Source organism: Zootoca vivipara, chromosome 14, assembly GCF_965207765.1.
Source record: "Zootoca vivipara chromosome 14, rZooViv2.hap1.1, whole genome shotgun sequence".
Lineage (NCBI taxonomy): Eukaryota > Metazoa > Chordata > Lepidosauria > Squamata > Lacertidae > Zootoca > Zootoca vivipara.
In genome coordinates, this window is record NC_142597.1 from 22,624,680 (window position 1) to 22,644,809 (window position 20,130).

At 43.1% G+C, this 20,130-nt stretch overlaps 1 protein-coding gene across 4 annotated transcripts in view; it reads left to right on the top strand.

The window, feature by feature from the left end:
- The first annotated feature begins 7,769 nt into the window (after window positions 1-7,769).
- Window positions 7,770-20,130, top strand: part of ARHGEF12 (Rho guanine nucleotide exchange factor 12) — an 84,824-nt gene continuing 72,463 nt past the window's right edge. For 2 of the 4 annotated variants that reach the window (XM_035140228.3, XM_060283106.2), the window contains exon 1: window positions 8,552-9,566. In XM_035140228.3, the coding sequence (XP_034996119.3) occupies window positions 9,535-9,566 (32 nt within the window). In that variant the 5' untranslated portion in view covers window positions 8,552-9,534. Of the gene's footprint in view, window positions 9,567-20,130 lie in introns of all 4 variants that reach the window. The other 2 variants (XM_035140229.3, XM_088658022.1) reach the window with 2 other exon arrangements.

Genomic DNA, 20,130 nt, shown 5'->3' on the forward strand with positions numbered 1-20,130 from the left:
AGTCTCCACTACTGAAGTTTTGAATGATACTTAGACCAGTTGCAGGGAACCAGGCAGAGGGCCTTCTCGGTGGTGGTGCCCACCCTGTGGAACATCCTCCCATCAGATGTCAAAGAGAAAAACAGCTACCAGATTTTTAGAAGACATCTGAAGGCAGCCCTGTTTAGGGAGGCTTTTAATGTTTAATAGATTATTTTATTTCATTTTTCTGTTGGAAGCCGCCCAGAGTGGCTGGGGAAACCCAGCCAGATGGATGGGGTATGTATAAATAAATAAATAAATAAATAAATAAATAAATAAATAAATAAATAACAACCACCTCCCTGGGGAAAGCTGGTATGGCCTGGGAAGGGGGTTGGGAAGAGTGCTGAGGGTGAGATACAGAGGCCCCAAGTGCCCCATTTGCCCCTGGGCCTGAAGCTTCTCACTCTTGCTCTACAGAAGGGGTCAGCAAACCTTTTCAGCAGGGGGCCAGTCCACTGTCCCTCAGACCTTGTGTGGGGCCGGACTATATTTTGAAAAAAACTATGACCGAATTCCTATGCCCCACAAATAACTCAGAGATGCATTTTTAAGAAAAGGACACATTCTACTCATGTAAAAACATGCTGATTCCTGGACCGTCTGTGGGCCAGATTGAGAAGGTGATTGGGCCGCATCCGGCCCCCGGGCCTTAGTTTTGGTACCCCTGCTCTACAGTCTACTCTGTGCTATTCAAAGTAGAGGCAAACAGGGTTTCTTTAGGAGGACTGGCCTCTGTCTTTCGTCTGCTATGCAGATACCGTAGTGATAATGGAAATTTGCAGTACTAAAATATTCCAGTAGATGGCAACATGTTGTAGAATGCACTCAGTCACTTCTGGCTCTCTTCAGAGGTGGGCAAATCTCACCCAACCAAAACTCTATTTTTAGGCTTCCTGGCGGTTCAGTATGCAAAACTGCTTGCTGTGTGCACTATTAAACGGGATTTCTTTATTTCTAATTTTACCTTTAGCTTTGCAGTTATGGTTTCCACCATTTAACTCCAAGGGAACAAAGGTAGACGAGCCAAAACGGTGCTCAAAGATGGCCATCTGCCCAGATCGTTCACCTGGGCTACCACCTGGTACACTACCCCAGGCATAGCAACATCATTGATTTTTTAAAAGGGTAACTTTCAGAACTCTCTGCCTATCAGGATTTCCTACTTGAATCATTAACATTTCCTCTTTTGGGTGAACTGGAGGGCTGTACTTCAGGGTGGCACACTCATGAGGCAAGACTGCCTTAGGTGGCAGGATCCACAGGGGCAGCAGACCCAACCTCCAAGGAATGCATCATGTGCACTAGAGTATCTGCACAGGGTTGGATTAAGACATGCAGAGGCCCCAAACCATGACAGCGTTTGCACTATACCTTTAAGGCACATTCGAGGCACAGTGGTGCCTCGCTTAACGAATGCCCTGCTTAACGGAATTTCCGCTTAAAGAAAGGATTTTTCAAACGGAGCTTGCCTCGCTAGACGAATGCGTTTTACGAAAAATTCATCTAGCGAATCGCGGTTTCCCATAGGAATGCATTGAAATTCAATTAATGCGTTCCTATGGGCAAAAAAAAAAAGCCGAAAAAAATTCAGTGCATTCCTATGGGATTCGCTAGACGAATTTTTCGCTGTAAGAAAAGACCCGTGGAACGAATTAATTTCGTCTAGCGAGGCACCACTTTCAATCTTTTCCTCAAAGAACTCTGGGCACTGTCGTTGGTTAGGTTGTTGGGAACTGTGCCTCTTTGAATTCTTTGGGGGAAAGAACGGGCTTGGAATGTGCTTTTCAGGCAGGGTGGATTTGATTTAAATCAAACTGATTTAAATCACGATTTAAATCACGATTTAAATCACTAGTCAGTAAGGCTTGATTTAAATCATAGTTGATTTAAATCATAAAGACTAATTCTTGCTGGTATAACTTTAATATGCAAGTAGATGAAGATTTTTAGAATAACAACTTTTCATATTAGTTTTTTTTATCCCCAGTTTAATAGGTTAATCATTCATATTTGGACAACTTTACTGTTGTACTTAGGAAGGAGAAAAATAATCATTACCTTAATAATAACAATTTAAATAGATTTATTCAACTGAAACAATAACATTTCAGCAAATGTTATTTGCTTAAACAAACATCCATGTTTGTTAACTAATTTGGCTAAACAAAAACAATATATATATATTTTAAGAAACTTAGACTGTCAGCCCAGCCTACACATGAAAAACTTAAATACTGTCCACTCCAAACAATCAGAAAAATATTGTTTCTATTCTATTCACTGAACTTCTTGAAACTTAGCACTGAAGGGGTTGCTTCTGTATTCATAGGTTTGTAGAACAATAGGATTAAGGTCTTTTTCTCAACTCTGTTCATGTTATAACATTTTTGCTGTGAAGAAGAGGCATGTGATCTCTGTTGAGTCAAATTCAGTTTTGAGAACTGCAAAAGTAAACCAAGCACCTGTGATAATATCTTGTAGGCAGAGAAACTGCCCAATAATCTTACAAAAACCTCTGGAAGAGCATGACATTGTGAATGGATTAATGGAATTTATTTACCCCCAAAATTAAACATATACAACCTTATACTACAAAATTAAAAAACTAATCTTTATTTCATGATGGAATAACCTTTGGATGGTAATATGTTTTCCTCAAAAAGCATTTTATTAAAAAAAATCCAATTTAAATCAAAAAAAATCGATTTAAATCAAAAAAATCTGATTTAAATCAAAAAAATCCGATTTTTTTGATTTTTTTTAAAAAAATCATTGATTTTTATCCACTCTGTTTTCAGGTATAGGGTGTACACAGCCTGTCAGGTTTAAGAAGCTCCACAGCAGGGGTCAGCAAACCTTTTCAGCAGGGGGCCGGTCCACTGTCCCTCAGACCTTGTGTGGGGCCGGACTATATTTTGAAAAAAATAATAATGAACAAATTCCTATGCCCCACAAATAACCCAGAGATGCATTTTAAATAAAAAGCACACATTCTACTCATATAAAAACACGCTGATTCCTGGACTGTCCGTGGGCCGGATTGAGAAGGTGATTGGGCCACATCCAGCCCCCGGGCCTTAGTTTGGGAACCCCTGCTCCACAGCATTATGGGGAGGGGAAACGCTATAAACCCAGTATGCAGGGCCGGATTTAGGTTTGATGAGGCCCTAAGCTACTGAAGGTAATGGGGCTCTTTACATGTCCAGCTGTCCTTTGTCAACAACAAATTGTCACTGTTTCTTGTGTTGAAGATATGCTATATAGTTATTTATGGACCTAATAGGTATCTAAAGCCATTTGCCACTGTTGCTGTATTTTTTATGTTATTTGTTTTCTATCTTATATTTTGGAAATGTATGTTTTTTCCTTTAAAAATTTTTTGGGGGCCCCCAAGAGAGTGGGGCCCTATGCGACAGCTTGTTTAGCTTATACATGAATCTGGCGCTGACAGTATGACAAATAATTGCCCAGACATTTAGTATCTTTTCATCACATCAAACAATAATGTCTGTTTTAGAGTCTGTTTTCCCTGTTTCCTTTATTATGTAAAACACAAAATTAAGTGGGTTTTTGTTTTTTTTAGTATTTAGGAACACTTCATAATCAAAGGCCCTAAGCTGTAGCCTACTTAGTTTGTGTGTTAATCTGCCACTGAATCTGCACCCAACAGAGGTTTAACTGTGAGGGAAATGAAACAGTACACAGGGCTGAACCCTGGCGAAGGAAAACTTGAGCAACTTACCTTAACAGCATTTTAATATGGCAAAACCTGGGACAAAATGGGGACAGAGATTGAACAAAGCTGGGTACCAGAAAGTGCAGAGTGTTTGAGGACCGGGACATTTGCAGGGAAACCAAAATGCTTGTTTACAAAGCTATTGTACTACCAACCTTACTACCGTGTTTCCCCTTTTTTAAGACACCGTCTTATAACTTTTTTTCCTCAAAAAAACACAAGGTGTCTTATTTTCAGGGGATGTCTTAATTTTTTATTACTATTTTTATTATGGACCCACCCTGGGGAGCAACTTCCTTTAAAAAGAGACAAGGAAAAAAGAGCAAAGGCAGCGGTGAGGGAGACACTTTGTGCATGCTCAGAGACCACCCCATCCCCAGCTATAAACCCACCCCGGTTTTCCAAGACGCCTTTTCCCCGGCACTGGACTGGCGGGGGGATGTGAAGGGGGTGTCTCTCTGTGCATGCTCAGAGGCAGCCTCGTCCCGGGCGCCGCTATGGGAGTGGAGGGCACTCACCTAACCATGACCCAGATCCCGGCCACGACGAGGCGCCGTGTGCCGGCAGCGGACTGAGCCGGAGCCCCTGGTGCAGGCCAGCGTTGAGCTCACTACCGGCCCCGCCGAGCACAGCCACGGGCCCATCGCCCAGCCCGCCCGCCTGCCTGCCTCCCGCTTCCCTGCCCACAAAATTCCGGCGGCGGGCCATGCAGCCCATGCCGCTCCAGCAGAGCGGAAGGGGCCAGCAGCGCTTCCGCCGCCGTCCGCACCCCGGCGCCACAGAAGGACCCGCGAGCCTCCCGCCACCGCTCTGCCTTGGGCCATGCGGCCCACAACATTCCGGCGGCGCGGATGGGGCCAGCAGGGCTCCCGCCGCCGCCCGTCACCCTGGCAGGGCCAGCGGGGCTCCTGCCGCCGCTCTGCCTTGGGCCATGCGGCCCACAACGTTCTGGCGGCGCGGATGGGGCCAGCAGGGCTCCCGCCGCCGCCCGTCACTCTGGCAGGGCTAGCGGGGCTCCCGCCGCCGCTCTGCCTCGGGCCATGCGGCCCACAACGTTCCGGTGGTGCAGAAGGTCCAACGGGCCTCCGGCCGCCGCTCTGCCTCGCCGCTCTGGCTGGGCACTCCGCCCGGTGCTGCTGGACGTTCCGAGCGCTCGGCGCTGCGGAGCGCTCCACTCTGCAGCCGCCTGTTCCGGCGGCGGGGCGGCAGGCCTCCTCGGCCGGGCCAGGAAGAGGCCAGGCCGCTGGCTGGGCGCTCCACCCGGCGCTGCTGGGCGCTCTGAGCGCTCGGCGCTGCAGAGCGCTCCACTCTGCAGCCGCCTGTTTCGGCAGGTGGCTCGCCGCTGCAGCAGCTGGTTCCAGGCCCCGCTGGCTGGCTGGGGCGCTTGGCGGTCTCGCTGTATATGGTATGAGAGGTATGTCTTATTTTCGGGGGGTGTCTTAGATATAGCAACTCCTAAAAAATGCTGCCATGGCTTACTTTATGGCTACGTATTAAAAAAGGGGAAACACGGTATATGCTTAGTTACAGGTAGGTAGCCGTGTTGGTCTGAGTCGAAGCAAAAAAAAAAAAAAATCCTTCAGTAGCACCTTAAAGACCAACTAAGTTTTTATTTTGGTATGAGATTTCGTGTGCATGCACACTTCTTCAGATTCGTATCTGAAGAAGTGTGCATGCACACCAAAGCTCATAACAAAATAAAAACTTAGTTGGTCTTTAACGTGCTACTGAAGGAATTTTACTATATGCTTGTGAAACATGGACCACTTATAAACGCCATCTCCAACTCCTCAAAAGATTCCATTAGCGGTGTCTCCGAAATTTTTTACACATCACTTGGGAAGACAGGCAAACTAATATCAGTGTACTGGAAGAAGCAAAGATCACCAGTGTCGAAGCAATGATTATTCAACATCAAATTCATTGGACTGGTTATGTTGTGCGGATGCCTGATGATCATCTTCCAAAGCAACTACTCTATTCCAAACTTAAAAATGGAAAGTGTAATGCTGGTGGTCAACAAAAGAGGTTTAAAGACTGTCTCAAGGCAAATCTTTAAAAATGTAGTATAAACACTGACAACTGGGAAACCATGGCCTGCGAGCGCTCCAGTTGGAGAACAGGCTTTACCAAAGGTGTCATGGGCTTTGAAGAAACTCGATCTCAGGACGCAATGGAGAAACATGGAGAAGCGTGCTAAGAGGAAGGTACGCTTGGCAAATCCAATGTCCCCACTGTGGAAGGACGTGTGGATCCAGAATTGGCCTCCACAGTCATTTACAGACCCATTGTTAAAACCGTGTTTATGGAAGACAATCTTACTCAGCTACGAGTGATCGCCAAAGAAGAAGACGACACTTGTATACTATGATACCAATAATAAATGCAAAATAATTAGTATAGATCCCACAAGTCTGAAGACTGCCCACTCCTGCACAGGTAGCAGGCAGGTTTCTGCTAGATTGAGGCCACATTCACACCATACATTCAAAGCAGTATCGTACTGCTTTCAATCGTTATGGCTTCCCTCAAAGGATTCTGGGAACTGCCGTTTGTTAAGTGTGCTGAGAGTTGCAAGGAGACCCCCCTATTGCCTTCCCAGAGCGGTTTAACAATCTCCCTTCCCGAGGCGTGGCAAGCCCAGGTGGTACCCAGTGTGGAATTTTTTTTTGTCACCCCCCGCCACGCCACTTTGCGGGCAAAGCTGTGCCCTCTTGGGAGCCACGGCTCCTGTCCGTTCCCCTCCCTCCCTCCCCAGCTCGCTGTAAAGCGGCAAAGTGGGAGCCGCTTACAGCGAGCGAGCGAGGGTGGGAGGGAGGCTGGGAGGATCCTCTACATGCGGCCACGCTCGTGCTGCCGTGGCGGGGCGCTGCCTTGTCACCCCTAGAGACATGCCACCGGGAGCACACCACCCCTCTGTTGTGATGCCACTGCTCTCTTCCCAGGGGACTCTGGGAATTGTAGTTCTGTAAGGGGAATAAGGATCTCCTAACTACTCTCAGCACTCTTAACAAACTACAGTTCCCAGAATTCTTTGGAGGAAGCCCGGACTGTTGAAAATGGTGTCCATAGTGCAATGGTGTGACTGTGACCTGAATGGCAAAAATGGCTACCTGCTGGAATCAAGGGTGCCACAAGTGGCTTAGCAGGATAAGTCCTGTTTGAAAGCCATCCAAGCTGGTGACCATCAATGTTCCATAGTTTAAACCAATGTTCCATAGTTTAACCAAATAAATACTTTGTTTGTCCTCAATCTTCCAATATGCAGCTTCATTGGATGTCAACGGCTGACAGAACAGCACCCAAACTTAGCATCAGGCAAAACAAAAGAACTTGGTAATGCAGATGGGGCATAGAAAAAGAGGAATAAATGGACTGCTGTTTAATCATGGGACGCGAGACTGCGTTTTGGGCAGTTCACATACCACCCATTTCAAGCATCTTCAACTGTACATTTAAAGCACATGACTTCTCCCTAAGAATCCTGGGAATTGCAGTTTTGTTAGGGTGCTGGCAACGATAGCTCTGAGAGGGGAAACTATGGTTCTCGGGATTACTTGGGGGCGGGGAAGCCATGTGCTTCAAATGGATACATATTGCTGCTGCTCTTCCCGAATAAGTCACCTTCTCCTGACATGAGGGACGTGAGCGACAGGAGGGTCAAAGGAAGATCTGCTAGGTGTGGCCTCGAACGGACTCCTTTCCTTCTCTCTCACTCCTCCCTCACCCCCCACCCTCCCGCCGCGGACTGTGGAGGCGGCGCGCTGTGTATGGCCGAAGAGCAGCGACGACGGAGATTCCAAAACGACGTGTGACGCGTCCCGGCGGAAGGATTCGAGGAATGGAACGGCGGGAGGAGGAGGAGACGAAGAGCGAGGCGGATCCCTGAAGTGAAGCGCTGTGTGTGTGTTGGTGGGGGGAAGAATGCATTAAGAAGTGGCGAGGGGAGGGGGGAAGAGGAGGAGGAGGGGGGACAAAATAGTCCCGGAACCGCCGGAAGAGGCCGAACAGAGCCGAGTGGAGTCGAACCTGGGCCTGCCCCAGCGAAGCCGGCGGTGAACGTCGGCCTGAGGAGAATCAAGCCCGAGCGAGCGAGCGCCGGCGGGAGCGGAGAAGCCGAGTCAGGCCCTCAGACGACGGCGGCGAGCAACGAGAGGAGGAGGAGACGCGGCCTGTGGAAAGGAGCCCACATTTCTTCCCCTCCCGCTCCGCTTTCTCCCCCTCACATTCCGGACTCGACGGCGGGAAGGAGCCGCTCCGGGAACGGCAGCCGCTTTCGCTGTTGTTTTAATCTTCTTCTTCTTCCTCTCCTCGTCCCAGCCGTCGACGGGAGAGGCTCGGGTGGGTTGCCTCCACCGGCGAAGCCTCGGCGGCGAAGCGGGCTCCCATACCGGACTCGAACCAGAGTCAAGCCGGTTCGACGCGGAGGGGCGAAAAGAAGTCGCATCTCTTCTCACACACCCCACCCCCACCCCGCGGCCGCCGCAACTGCTGCTACGAGGACTTCGGGGCGTCCGACCCCCCCCCCCCCCCACGCATCGACGAACTTAGTCCTGTCAGATGCTGGGGAAGAACCTCTTCGGGGCCTAGAAGGGGAGAGAGAGAGAGGCGGAGATAAAGGAAAAGGGCGGGTGGCGTCGAGAGAGGACCCCCACCCCCGGCCTGGCTCGTGTGTGTTTTCATACTCCCAACCCCCACCAAAGTAGGGAATATTATGCACCCTGCCCTGAGGGGAGGCTCCGAGGTGCGACCTCAGTTCATGCAAGACTAATTTTCTCTCTCCCTTTAATCAGCCCCAGAGCCTAATTTGGGGCCGGGGTGCGTGTAGATCTCATTTCCCCACCCCTTCGTAGAGGAGGGGGGCTGGCTTACTTTGCTGGTTTTTCCCCCTCCTAAAAGGCAGAGTTTCTCTTTACCCTCCATAGAAGGGCTAAGGGGGTTTCCTGCCTTCCTAACATCTCGCCACCCCCACCCCCACCCCCCTTGGTGGAAACAGCTCAAAAGTGGGACACCCCTACTAGCTTTTCTTGACAATCCTACAGAGAAAGGTCAGCAGGGCCATAACAGCTAGTGCTGCAAAAGGGGTTTCCCCGCCCCCCCCCTCAGGAAAGGAAAAAGAAAATCAAGTGCAGGAGAGAAGTGCCACCCCACACGGTCCCATAGAAGGTCATCAAAGGGTTCTTCAGTTTAGAAAGTGGTGGAGCCTGGAGAAGCAACTTTCAGCAGTGGGGAGTTGACCCCAAAGTGTATTAGATGAGGCGTTCCTGTCCTCCCATGGGGTAGTAAGGGTGGGAGGAGGCTAGTTGCTCCCCCACAAGGTTCCCTCACCCCTTCCTTTGGACAGGGATTGCTACACTATTTGACTACTTGTTGGTTTGCTGTGGCCTAATGACTTGAGAAGAGTTCTGGAACTGTGATGCCTGGACACAAGGCTTGGGAATAACTTGAAGCAGATGTGTCTGCGTCTGACAGTTACCATCTTGAGGCAACAGCAGGATTTTCAGAGGATTGAATCATGACTTTGAAGGCCTTCTCCCATACTACTTGGAGGATTTGGGGCAGAAAAGGTGCTTTGTGGCTTTTCCTGAGTGTGCTCTGATATGGATCTTTTGGGCAATCGTGAAGAACTGCATTGCTGTTGTTTTTAACTGACTTCACTAGTACTTCTCTGGAGCAAAGTTGGTGTGTGTATGGGAAATTGACAGTAATGTACTTAAATTATAACTAGTACAATGCAGATTGGCTAAAAAGTCGTCTCCTTGCCAAGGGCTCCAATGAGTGGCACACAGTCTGCAATCACGGACAGGTCAGTATGAATAGTGTTTCTGTGCACCCGTTACATTGACTGCTTGGAGTTTGGTCGGATTTTAAGTTTTAATATTGCAACAGTGGGAAAGGTGCAAAGGTTGACAGCCTTGAGTAAATGAGGTTGGAATTTACTTTTTGAGTTGGCAAGCCCAGCTTTGATCTGATGATGATCAAACTATCTGGGTTAGGTTCTAAATGGATTCAGATAATAGGGTTTTTAAAGCTGCTAGTCTGTTGGTCCAGATGTGCGTTCTGGTATACTCTCATAATAGGGTTACGTCTTGAAAGTATTTCCTATCTTCAGTGAAGGGGCTGTATAGAAGATTGCTCCATCTTGGGGGTGCAAATGTTTAGTGGGCAAGTCGTTCTGAGTGGAGCTGGAAAACACCACGTAATAACCTAACCTGTTTCCCAGTTGGCACGGTGGCATTCTTCAGTACCTGGCACCCACAGTATTTATTTGGAGCATTGTATTGTGTTTGGACTTATATTTTGTTCTTCAAAATGGGATGCTGAAGTGTCTGTCTTTACAGTAGATCTGCTGTAGTTGGCACATGAAAGCCTGCCCTCCCCCCTCTTCCTCTCCTCCTTCCCCTCTGACTCATGTTCCCTAGCTTCTCTTTGCATCCTATTAAACTGCAACCCCACCCCATTTCCTCCCAGCAATTGGTACTGGGTACTTAATGATACTGACAGTTCTGGAACCTAGGATATGCCCTCTTCATCTGCAGGGAAGTCCTAGTTATCTGGGACATGCAATATGTTGAGTTTAGATAAGAGGTTTCATATAGCGCTTTTATTATTAAAGTCTGCTTCCTCCTCATTAAGTACTAAATTAAAAAACAAAACTTTGGAATCAACCATCACTTTGTATTTTGGAGTTTGGATGCATAATCATAAAGAAAAGGATGCGGGGAATGAACTTGACAGCTGCTTTTTCTTTGGCAAGTATCTGTTACTCTTCTGGATAGGAATAGTGTTAGTTTGTACTTTATCACCCAATAACATAGGCATTACAAGAAGTGAAGTTTGGTCCAAATGTTTGGCCTTGTGACTGCTGCAGCAGCCCTGAAGAGTTTATTTTGTAGATGAGTCATGGAGTCAACAGGCACATAACCCAGCTCTGTTGATTATCTCAGACAATTTTCTGGGTTCCAGAGCTGGCTACAGAACTGCTAAACAGGCTGCTTATTTATGCTTCTAAAATGCTGAACCTTTTCTTTAAAAGCAGCAGCAGACTCAATTTAAATGCATAATTGGATTTTGAATGCATTTTCTTGTTTGAATCATTCTTCTATAAAAGTAGGAAGAATGCTTTGGATTTTCTTGTACAGAGCACAAGCTCTAATTATCTCCCTACAAATCTGTTTCGAGCTTAAAAAATAAGAGTGTAAGTGTTTTGTTTCGGTAGCTTACTGGAAGTTCTATTAGGCCATTCATTTATTTCATGTTATCAAACAGGTTTAAGTCAGCTAGTAACTGATCTGAATAGCAGAAAAATAGGCTGCGGGTGAGCAGTTATATAGTGGAGATTGTTGGTTGCTGAAACAAAGTATCCTTTTTATCATTGTATTAAAATAACCATTATAAAAATTGATATATATTGTCTTTTTATATTCCTTGTCTTTTTAATGTGCACATTCAACTTACAGAACAGTCATACCTTATGTTGTGTCCGCTGCGGGTTGCGTTTTTCCAGGTTACGAACGCAGCGGACCCAAAAGAGTTTACTTCCGGGTTTCGCCACGTGCACATGCGCAGAAGTACTCTATTGCGCTTTCGTGCACGTGCAAAAGCGCTGCTTGGGTTGCAGACTTTTTGGGGTGTGCTCAGCACCCCGGAACAGATCGGTCAGCAACCCGAGGTACCACTGTATTAGCAACTACTTGCTAATGGTGGTGAAAACTAGCTTTTTGTCTTCAGCCCAGGTGGGCTGTATGACAGGAATCTTAGACTTTTTATGCCACCCTGCTTGACCTCTGTTCTTGAGCAACTCCTTTTATAATGGTGATAAGGTAATTGTTTTCACATTCCCACACTCACTTTCCTAAGCTTTGACTCTGAACATGATGCTGCATGAATATATGTCTGCTCAGTAGTTTCCTCTGCTCAGAAAACACCAGATAAATAATGACTTGGTGACTGTCCTATGTTTTATTTTGGTAGGAGACAGATAAATGGTTCTCTCCCCCCCCCAGCTTTTTTATTATTATTTAAGAAAAAGAAATGAACAGTTCTGTTATTCCTAAACGTCAGCTTCATGTTTTTTGACTTGCAATGTATCCAACCTGGCCTTGGTTTGTCATGGACATCAGTCTTCACTCATAGACTAATTTCTTACCAATTACTCTTGAAGTGCTAGAGATGAACTGGTGAGAGAGGGCTACGGTAATTCCCCCATGTCTTGCTTATGGACTTCCTATAAGAACCTGGTTGGCCACTGTGGAAAAAGGATCCTGGAATAGATAGACTTTTGGCCTGAACTAGGAGGACTCTCATTCTGTTTGGAATTTATTTCTTACATACTGCTAATTTCTTCAGTCTGTGTTGGATTAAGCAGGATATAGCTTTTCTCTCTGCTTTTTTTTATTTAAAAAAACAGAGGTTATGCTTGCAGGACAGGTTGCAGATCAAGGTCTAGATCTGTATGTCAACAGTAACTTCTATTTCCTGTTGGCTTCAGATCTCTATTACCAGTGTTGATGCTCTTGTGACCAGAACGGAACCTGCCCATTCTTCTACTTGCAACTTTTCTAGATAATATCATTTATGGTATTGATTTTTGCTCTCATTTATGGTATTGATTTTATAATGATCATGCTTCCTATATGCTAAGATCATCCAAAGAGACTTCACTTAGGTCAGGTTTTTTGGTGTGTGTATGTGAAGCTGGGTAATCAGGACTTTCATTGAAGTAACACTTTTTTCAGAATTCTGTCTATAGGAATAGTTTTGTCATCATCTTCTGGAAAGTAGTTAAGAGTAAGACCTTTTAATTTCAGCAATATATTGCAAGGTGGAACCAATGCAATTTAGTCAAGTTGGGAATTAAACTACCCATAGGCTCTTTTTTTAAAAAAGTATAGCTTTACAGGCTCTGTTTTTATTAACTGAATTATTGTTGTTAAATCTTTGTGTTAATATTTATATATTATTAGCTGCCTCAAGGGCCTTCTTAAAACTACTGTATATGGGAGGGTTTGAAAAAAGTGTCTATATCTATATCTATATCTATATCTATCTACACCTAACAGTAGAGAGACTCATGGCAAATCTGTTCTCTTTGCCCTTTTATTTTATATATAGTAAAAAAAACTTGGGGGTAGGGGTTGAACTGTTTAGAATGTGTTTCAGAATGACTGCTTCACATTTTCAGTATTTAAACACATTTTCAGTTTTTAAATACTGTACAGTATCTGCTTAGAGCTTAGTCATTATTTTTTAATCACAGTATATATCAACGTACAGATTTTCATGGCCACGGTCTTGGCAGTTACATAACAAAGATAGAAAACAATATTTTTGGTCTCTGCTGTCTGAAACAGGCAAGTGTTGGCATTGAACATCCTCTGTTTGCAGTGGCAGGCGATATATGGCTGAGTGGGATAAAGTGTGTTTTTCCTTCATTGCTGAGCAATTAGAAAACGTTTAAGATGATCATGATGACTTGAGTGCTTGTGTTGCTACAACCTAGAAACATCTGGATGTGCCTGCTTCCCTTTTTTGTCAATCTACTTAACTGCATTTATTTCCATGCAGCATTGCCAGTCATTGCCTCACACACTGTGCACATTTTTTGAGTGTCATTAGAAGGTAGTGTGTCCCATGTTTAACAATTGATATCTTTTCCCCCAGCATGTTTTTGTTAAAGTGAATTCTTATAATAGCATCTAAAATCCCTGCTACCATGAGTGAAATAAGGGTTTATGGAGAATTTACACAATTACTTAAACAAGATTTCTTAATCATTGTTTTTCTTCATCACTAGATGCTAAAATTGACTCTTTCTAATTTGCCCTGTATTTCAGCGTATGCCTGCATAATAATAGTGACATCTAAATGGGTGGGAAATAAGAATTGTTCTGCTAAGCACAAGCATTTTCTATGAAATTCTTATCCTTTGTTGCAGTTGTTTAGCTGAAAAGTTGTAAGTATATAAAAGTTGTGCATACTTCTCATTTTGCTAATTTGTAGTGTTCAGACATTTAAACTACTGTATATTTGTAGCAGTCATTTTAGCCAAACATTTCCAGTCATCGGGTTATCTTTTTTTAAAACTTGTGTTGCCTATCACTGTAAAGTACCTATTCCCAGGTTATCTGGAAACACATTAAATGATAGCATATACAGCAGAATATAAAGAAATATATTCTGTTTCAATGTACAGTGATTATTCAGACTGTTAGTGCCACTGATTTTCTCTGAGAAGAAGAGACAAGTTATGACTTTTTGTCCTCCCACCTAGAACATTCTTATGCTGCTTTTTTAAGCACCACAGTCCACTGTGTCAAACTGCAAGCTGTGTGTTTGATCCATTGTCAGAAAGAGGTCTAAAGACTGCCATTTCAAGAGGCAACCTCTTGCGCTTCACAGACAGAGGGTCTGGCCAGTTCTGTTCCAACATTGTGTCAAGCAGTACAGAATGTGAGTATTTCATTAATGAGATACTCCCTTTCCCTCAGTGGAAGCTGGAAGTGAAGCAACCAGTAGTTCCACCCATGAAATAATGTAATACAAATAATACAAACTGCACTAGCTGGTGTGACCATATACTTAGTCTGAGCTTTCCTTTAGTTATTATTCCCCCCTTCAAGTTGGAAATTTTGATCATTGTTTTTGGTTAGAACTAGACAGTTTCTTCAGGCTTTTATTCTATCTCTAGCAAAAATTGGAGCTTGCTTTTCTGGTTTTGAAGAAAGCTGTGGGTGCCAAGGTAATTGCTTGGGTGGAGGCGGGATACTGCTGGCCAAATGGATGTAATCCTTTGGTTGCACTGAACTTACTATGACATAAATTAGTAATGCTGAAAGGTTCAAAGCGGTAATGGATACCAAGTTATTTTCATTCCATCCAGTACATCATATTTAAATCCTGCCAAAGCCTGAAAGAAGCCAATTAGGAGTACCTTATATTTCAAATTGGATAACAGTCGGATTGGGGATAAATGAGAACTTCACAATGACGGCCAATACACTGGAGGGGCAAATATTTCTACCAATTCTTGTATGTGAGAGCTGCTTCATTTCATCAGAATTCAGATAAAGCCTGTGGTGTTCCATGCAGGATTCTCTAAAGTGTGACTATTGATTCATATTGATTTATACACCAACTGACAACCTTGCATAGACAGTCAAACTTAGTCAAACTTCAACTCCTTCCTATATTTTGATCATCAAAAGTTGCTTTGGATCTGAAGTTGAAACCAGCTGGATGGGCAGTGGTGATTCCTTTGTTTAAACTGTGAGACACACTTTTTGTATAATCAAAACCTATAGTTGGTACTGCATGGGTATATATGAATGCTGCACTAAAAAGTATTGAGGCTTTTTCAGTATATGTGCCATATTTTAACAGTACAGTACTAGAAGAACTCAATGGGATACCATTTTCTAATGCAACCAAGGTGCTGGTTTTAACATTTAAAGCAGTGCACTGGGGCAGCCAGTTGGTACCTTCCAGATATTGTGGACTCCAGCTTCCATTATTCTTGGCCATTAACTGCATAGACTAAGACTAATGGGACTTGGAATCTACAGTATCTGCAGGGCACCACACAAAGGAAACATTCCCTCTTGTTTTGTGAGGAATAGTATGTGTGTAAACAGACAAGCAATTACGCATTTGTCACTTGTTTTGCAATAATGAGCTCTGGTTAAGGAAGGTGGAGATGCAAAGTTAAAAACAAAGCCCCACAACAAAACCTTTAAGATATTGCTTAATGTTATAAAAAAGAAAGAAAATTTATATGAAGGCACCCTGTTTAAAATTCAGTATTTTCTTAGTTATGAATACAAAGGTATAAGAAATGAAGATGGGAAATGGAAGTCTGTCTGATCTTAAGACATGCTTATTTTATTTTGCTTCCTTAGGGAACATCTAGCAAGTTTCTGGCACCATGTAAATAAATGAAATTTGTTCCAAAACACTTTAACTCTTGAGCCGCATGCATCTACCCTTTACTTGGTGCCATTTTCAGAGATACTTCATTTATTTATTGCTAGCGAACTCAGTTCTAGAGATGTGTGTGGGTTTTAATTAATTTATAGTCTACAGAAGTTCTGGAGAAAAAATGGGCCATTTTACAATCCTGATTTCTGGCCAGCAGAAACATGTATTGCATATGTTTAGAAATTAGAAAGGTAAGCAGCTACCATCTCTTGGCAAACACTTGCATATTTCCTATCCCAATGCTTGGTTGGACTTTCCACTCCCCTTAGCTTTGTGTTCTGTAGAACAACAAGAACTTCTACAATTAACTCAAAGCAGTAAATAAGCATAGAAATGCTTCCCAATGGATGGAATAGTTGTGTAAACTTTTCAAATTCCCAATCTGTACAGTTCATTCAAGTTCATACCTTGTTTCTGTGTAATTAATTTGCGTAAATCATAATCATGTTTGTCAGGTGCCCTTCAGCTACTGATGGCCAAAGTATTGCTGTCTCTGTTAGAAACACATTGTCCTCTTTAGGATTGCAACAGGATATACTTACTGACTCGGGAGATGCACTTTAAGCTTCTAAACTTGTTTAAACAGCTCAGTGAAATTATGGCTTCTCTGTTAATGATCTCATTGGGGGATGCAGCATGAAGTGCAAGGTGTGAATTAACCAGAAGGGCCTCTCAGTGTGGATAAAGAAATGGCATGTATAAACTGCCAAAGGGAGAACTGCCTATCTTTCTGCTTGTACTCACATGAATGAGGTGTGGCTTTACAAGGGCAGTACACTTGGAACAGTTTGATGCACTCCTGAACTAAATGTGTGATGCAAATAAATTTGACTTATTCAAGCAGTTTTTATTGTAGCGATGTGTCCTGGTCTGGCCAAATAGTTCCTGTTTGTGTAGGAAACTGATCTCAGACCCTCTCTATTCATAGTCTTGGTTTATCATGTCACATGGCATAGTGTTTGGATAACTTCCAATGTTGAAAAATTAAAGCTGATGGTAATCTGTGAGCAGTTTAGGCATGTTTTTGTGGAATTTCGAATGAGCCAGTATTCTAGAAGGTGCCTGGAGGAAGTGTTATTGGAATCCGGAGGCATGAAGAAGGGTCATTTGATTTTTGGCACCAGATGCAGAGAAAGGAGGGGGATACAAGTTTGGAGAGACTATATATAAGAATTGAAAGAAATTGCAGGATTACAAATTCATTCATATTTGGCTGTCAAAATTAAAACAAGCAGTAGGTCTTGGGAACATACAGATTTCTTTATACTCTGGTTGTGGTGCTAAGGACCAATTTATGCTCCCTGCATGTAGAAAAATAATGCCAGAGAGAAGAGTTTGACATATCCTTTTCACTGGTACATATTGATTTTCTGTACATGAGTATACAATATACAAACCCACTGCAACTGAAGTGTCACTTTACCACTTGAAGCTACTGATTCTATAAATTGTTACTCCATTTATTATAGCTATTATGCACATTTATCCTATTGAAGACTCCTTGTATAAGAGAGGGAGAGGAAGACTGAGGATGGGTATCATTTGCAAAAAATTATTCCAAGTATTTATTTGCTGCTGTTTAGCTATTTGCCAACTCATTTATGCTCTTTTTTTGCTAGGTAGGATACTGATGCTACCAGAAACTTGGAAAGGGTGATATTAGTCATTAACAATCCAACTGCATATAAGCAGTGATGAATAAGATACAGAAGGCTACAGAACTTGTAAAGAGTCAGAAATAAGGATTATTATTATTATTATTGATTAAATTTGTATACTGTCCTATACCTGCAGGATGGCTTCAGCTGCAGAATTTTTATGGTTTTTCTGTCTGGGTGATGTTATTGATCACTACAGAACAGCTGAATAGGAATATAATAGTAAACCTCAAGTCTGTATTACAGGACAGCGGGTAGAAAAGAGATGGAGTTATCTTCATATTGGGAAGTTCTATATAACATTTTGATTCAATTTGATTTGTGGCATAAAATGAACAATAATAGATCCATAAAATGAAGTGTAAAGGGAATTGATCTGCCTACTTCCTGGAAGTAAGCATGAATTCTGGGATAGAGGACAAAGGAATCTCCTTGGATATTATCATGGATAGCTGCACATTTCAAACTGGAGACCCACTGTAAGCTTCTGGGGGGAAAAGCTGTGGTTTGCCTTCTGCAGTCCTTGTGGTTTCAAAAGCGGAAGTGGCTCTTGTGGGTAATGATATGATCACATTTGGTACCACATGTGTTGTTTCTGTTTCTATTGGCTGGTTGAGAAACCAGCCCCATTACTCCAGGGTGGCTTTTATAGACTCGAGATGTTTTTCAGCCCATGTAGAATTGGTGCATTAAAGTATCCAGAGTTTTGTCAGTGAAGCTGAAATTGTTGCTGAAGTCATACATGATACAAATAAATGTCACAGTCCTGAGTAGACATGAGAGTGATTGGATGAGATACAGAAAGTTGTGTAGAGTTCTGGGATAAAAGGAAAATGTTTTATTGTTGTCTTGTTGTAACAGCAGCAAAGGGTAAGCTAACAAACTATTGAGATTGCAATCTTTACATCTTTGCAATATAACATGGAGGTAAAAATGCCTCTGTATTCACATAAAACTACTTTAGTGTGCAAGGCAATGCTCTGGTGTGAACATTTATTTTTAGTTACAGGGAATATATTATAAGAGCTGTCCCCTCTCCCACCCCTACGTGGTGTAAGTCTTATTTGCCATAAGAAAATGTTTTCTTGGTTTACCTGTTTCAGGGGCTATCATATCCCTTGCAAGATACTCTCCTGCACTCCATTCCCTGCTTTTATTGTTGGGGAGAACAAGCATTTTACTTGTAGCAAGATCTTACTCCCATGGAACTCTCAGAAAATCTTGTACTGTAGAGGAGTAATAACATTTTTTTGTCTGGCTTTGAAAATAAGTTCACAAAAGTTGTTAGCCCATTTTAAATTTGTTTTTATTAGGTGGCCCATACACTTTGTGACACCGAGTAGCCTGCTGAAAACAACAAGAAAAATATCTCCCAAGTTTTAGCTATAGATTATAAATTCTAAGTGTTTTCCTTTGTCTCATACTTGAGGGTTATTAGTTAATAAGGAAACATACCTACTTGATGATTTCCCTATATGGCCTTTCACATCCCCTGAAATTCTATGTGCTCTTTGGGAAAATCAGAAAACAATATCTCAACTTTTGCGAATAGGAAGCTGGCAAAATATAGAGGAGCTTCTAGCTGTGGTGTCTCAGCTCTCCCATTGAGTGTGGAAAGCTTTTTGGAGCTGTTTGACTTTTCTGCAGGCTGACATCCTTTAGCAGTTGTGCTTAGTGGGTTGGTGTTGAACAAAGGTTCAGAAATAGATATGATGTGAAAATGTCCCTTCTAGAAGTGTTCCTTATTCACTAATAAAATAGTAGATAATTAAGCTTTGAGGATGAAAACTAACCTTGCAACAAGTTGCTGTGAGTCACAAGCAGTTTGATGTTCTCTGCTGTATTTTGGAATACAGCCAGTTGACAAGAATCCCATTTTTTATATCAATTGTTCCATAGCTGCTGGAAGTTCTTTGTTTATTTACTCCATTGACAAGAACATCAGGATGACTGAGACACACTTCTAAAATCTTCCCTCTCCCTATCATTTGTTTGCATTGCAGGGAAATGGTTCCTTCTGATCTGCACTGTGTTTCCTGAGATACTGGAACTGTGCTTAGTCTCCAGGCCAGCTGCTGAGTGAATTGTACTGGAAAGTTCATAGAAGCTTACATCAATGTGAAAACATGCCTTTTGCCTGTCTGTCCTGGCAGTGTAGAGCAGGCAGCTTTTGTAGAAACCCTTCTTGCTTTATCTTGGTTCTGAATTCCAGTAGTGAACAAGGTAGACTTCTTATTTAAATCACCACTTGGATCAGATTAATCAGAAATAAGAAAGAAAGAAAAACAGCAAAGCTAGCTGTTAGTGAGGTAAAATGACCACGGAGACGACTGGGCTTCTGGTGTTTGTCGTCAAAGCAGGACTGTTCTTTTCAGGGATTTTCCTAGGTAGAAATCTGCCCCCAATTTGTTGTAAATGCCACTAATGGGACCAATAGTCATTTTCATTTTGCTGGGAGATGCATAGCAACATAATCTGTGTATGGTAATACCATTGGCAGCTGGAATTTCTCAGAGTTGGTAGTATGTCTGTATCAATCCATATACAGTGGTACCTCTACTTACGAATGTTTCTACTTACGAATGGAGCTCCGTCCGCCATCTTGGATGTGGTTTAGATAGGATTTTTTCTACTTACGAATTTTTAGATAGGGTTGCTTCTACTTACGAATTTTTTCTTCCAATGCATTCCTATGGGATTCGACTTACAATTTTTTTCGACTTGCAAATGTGCGTT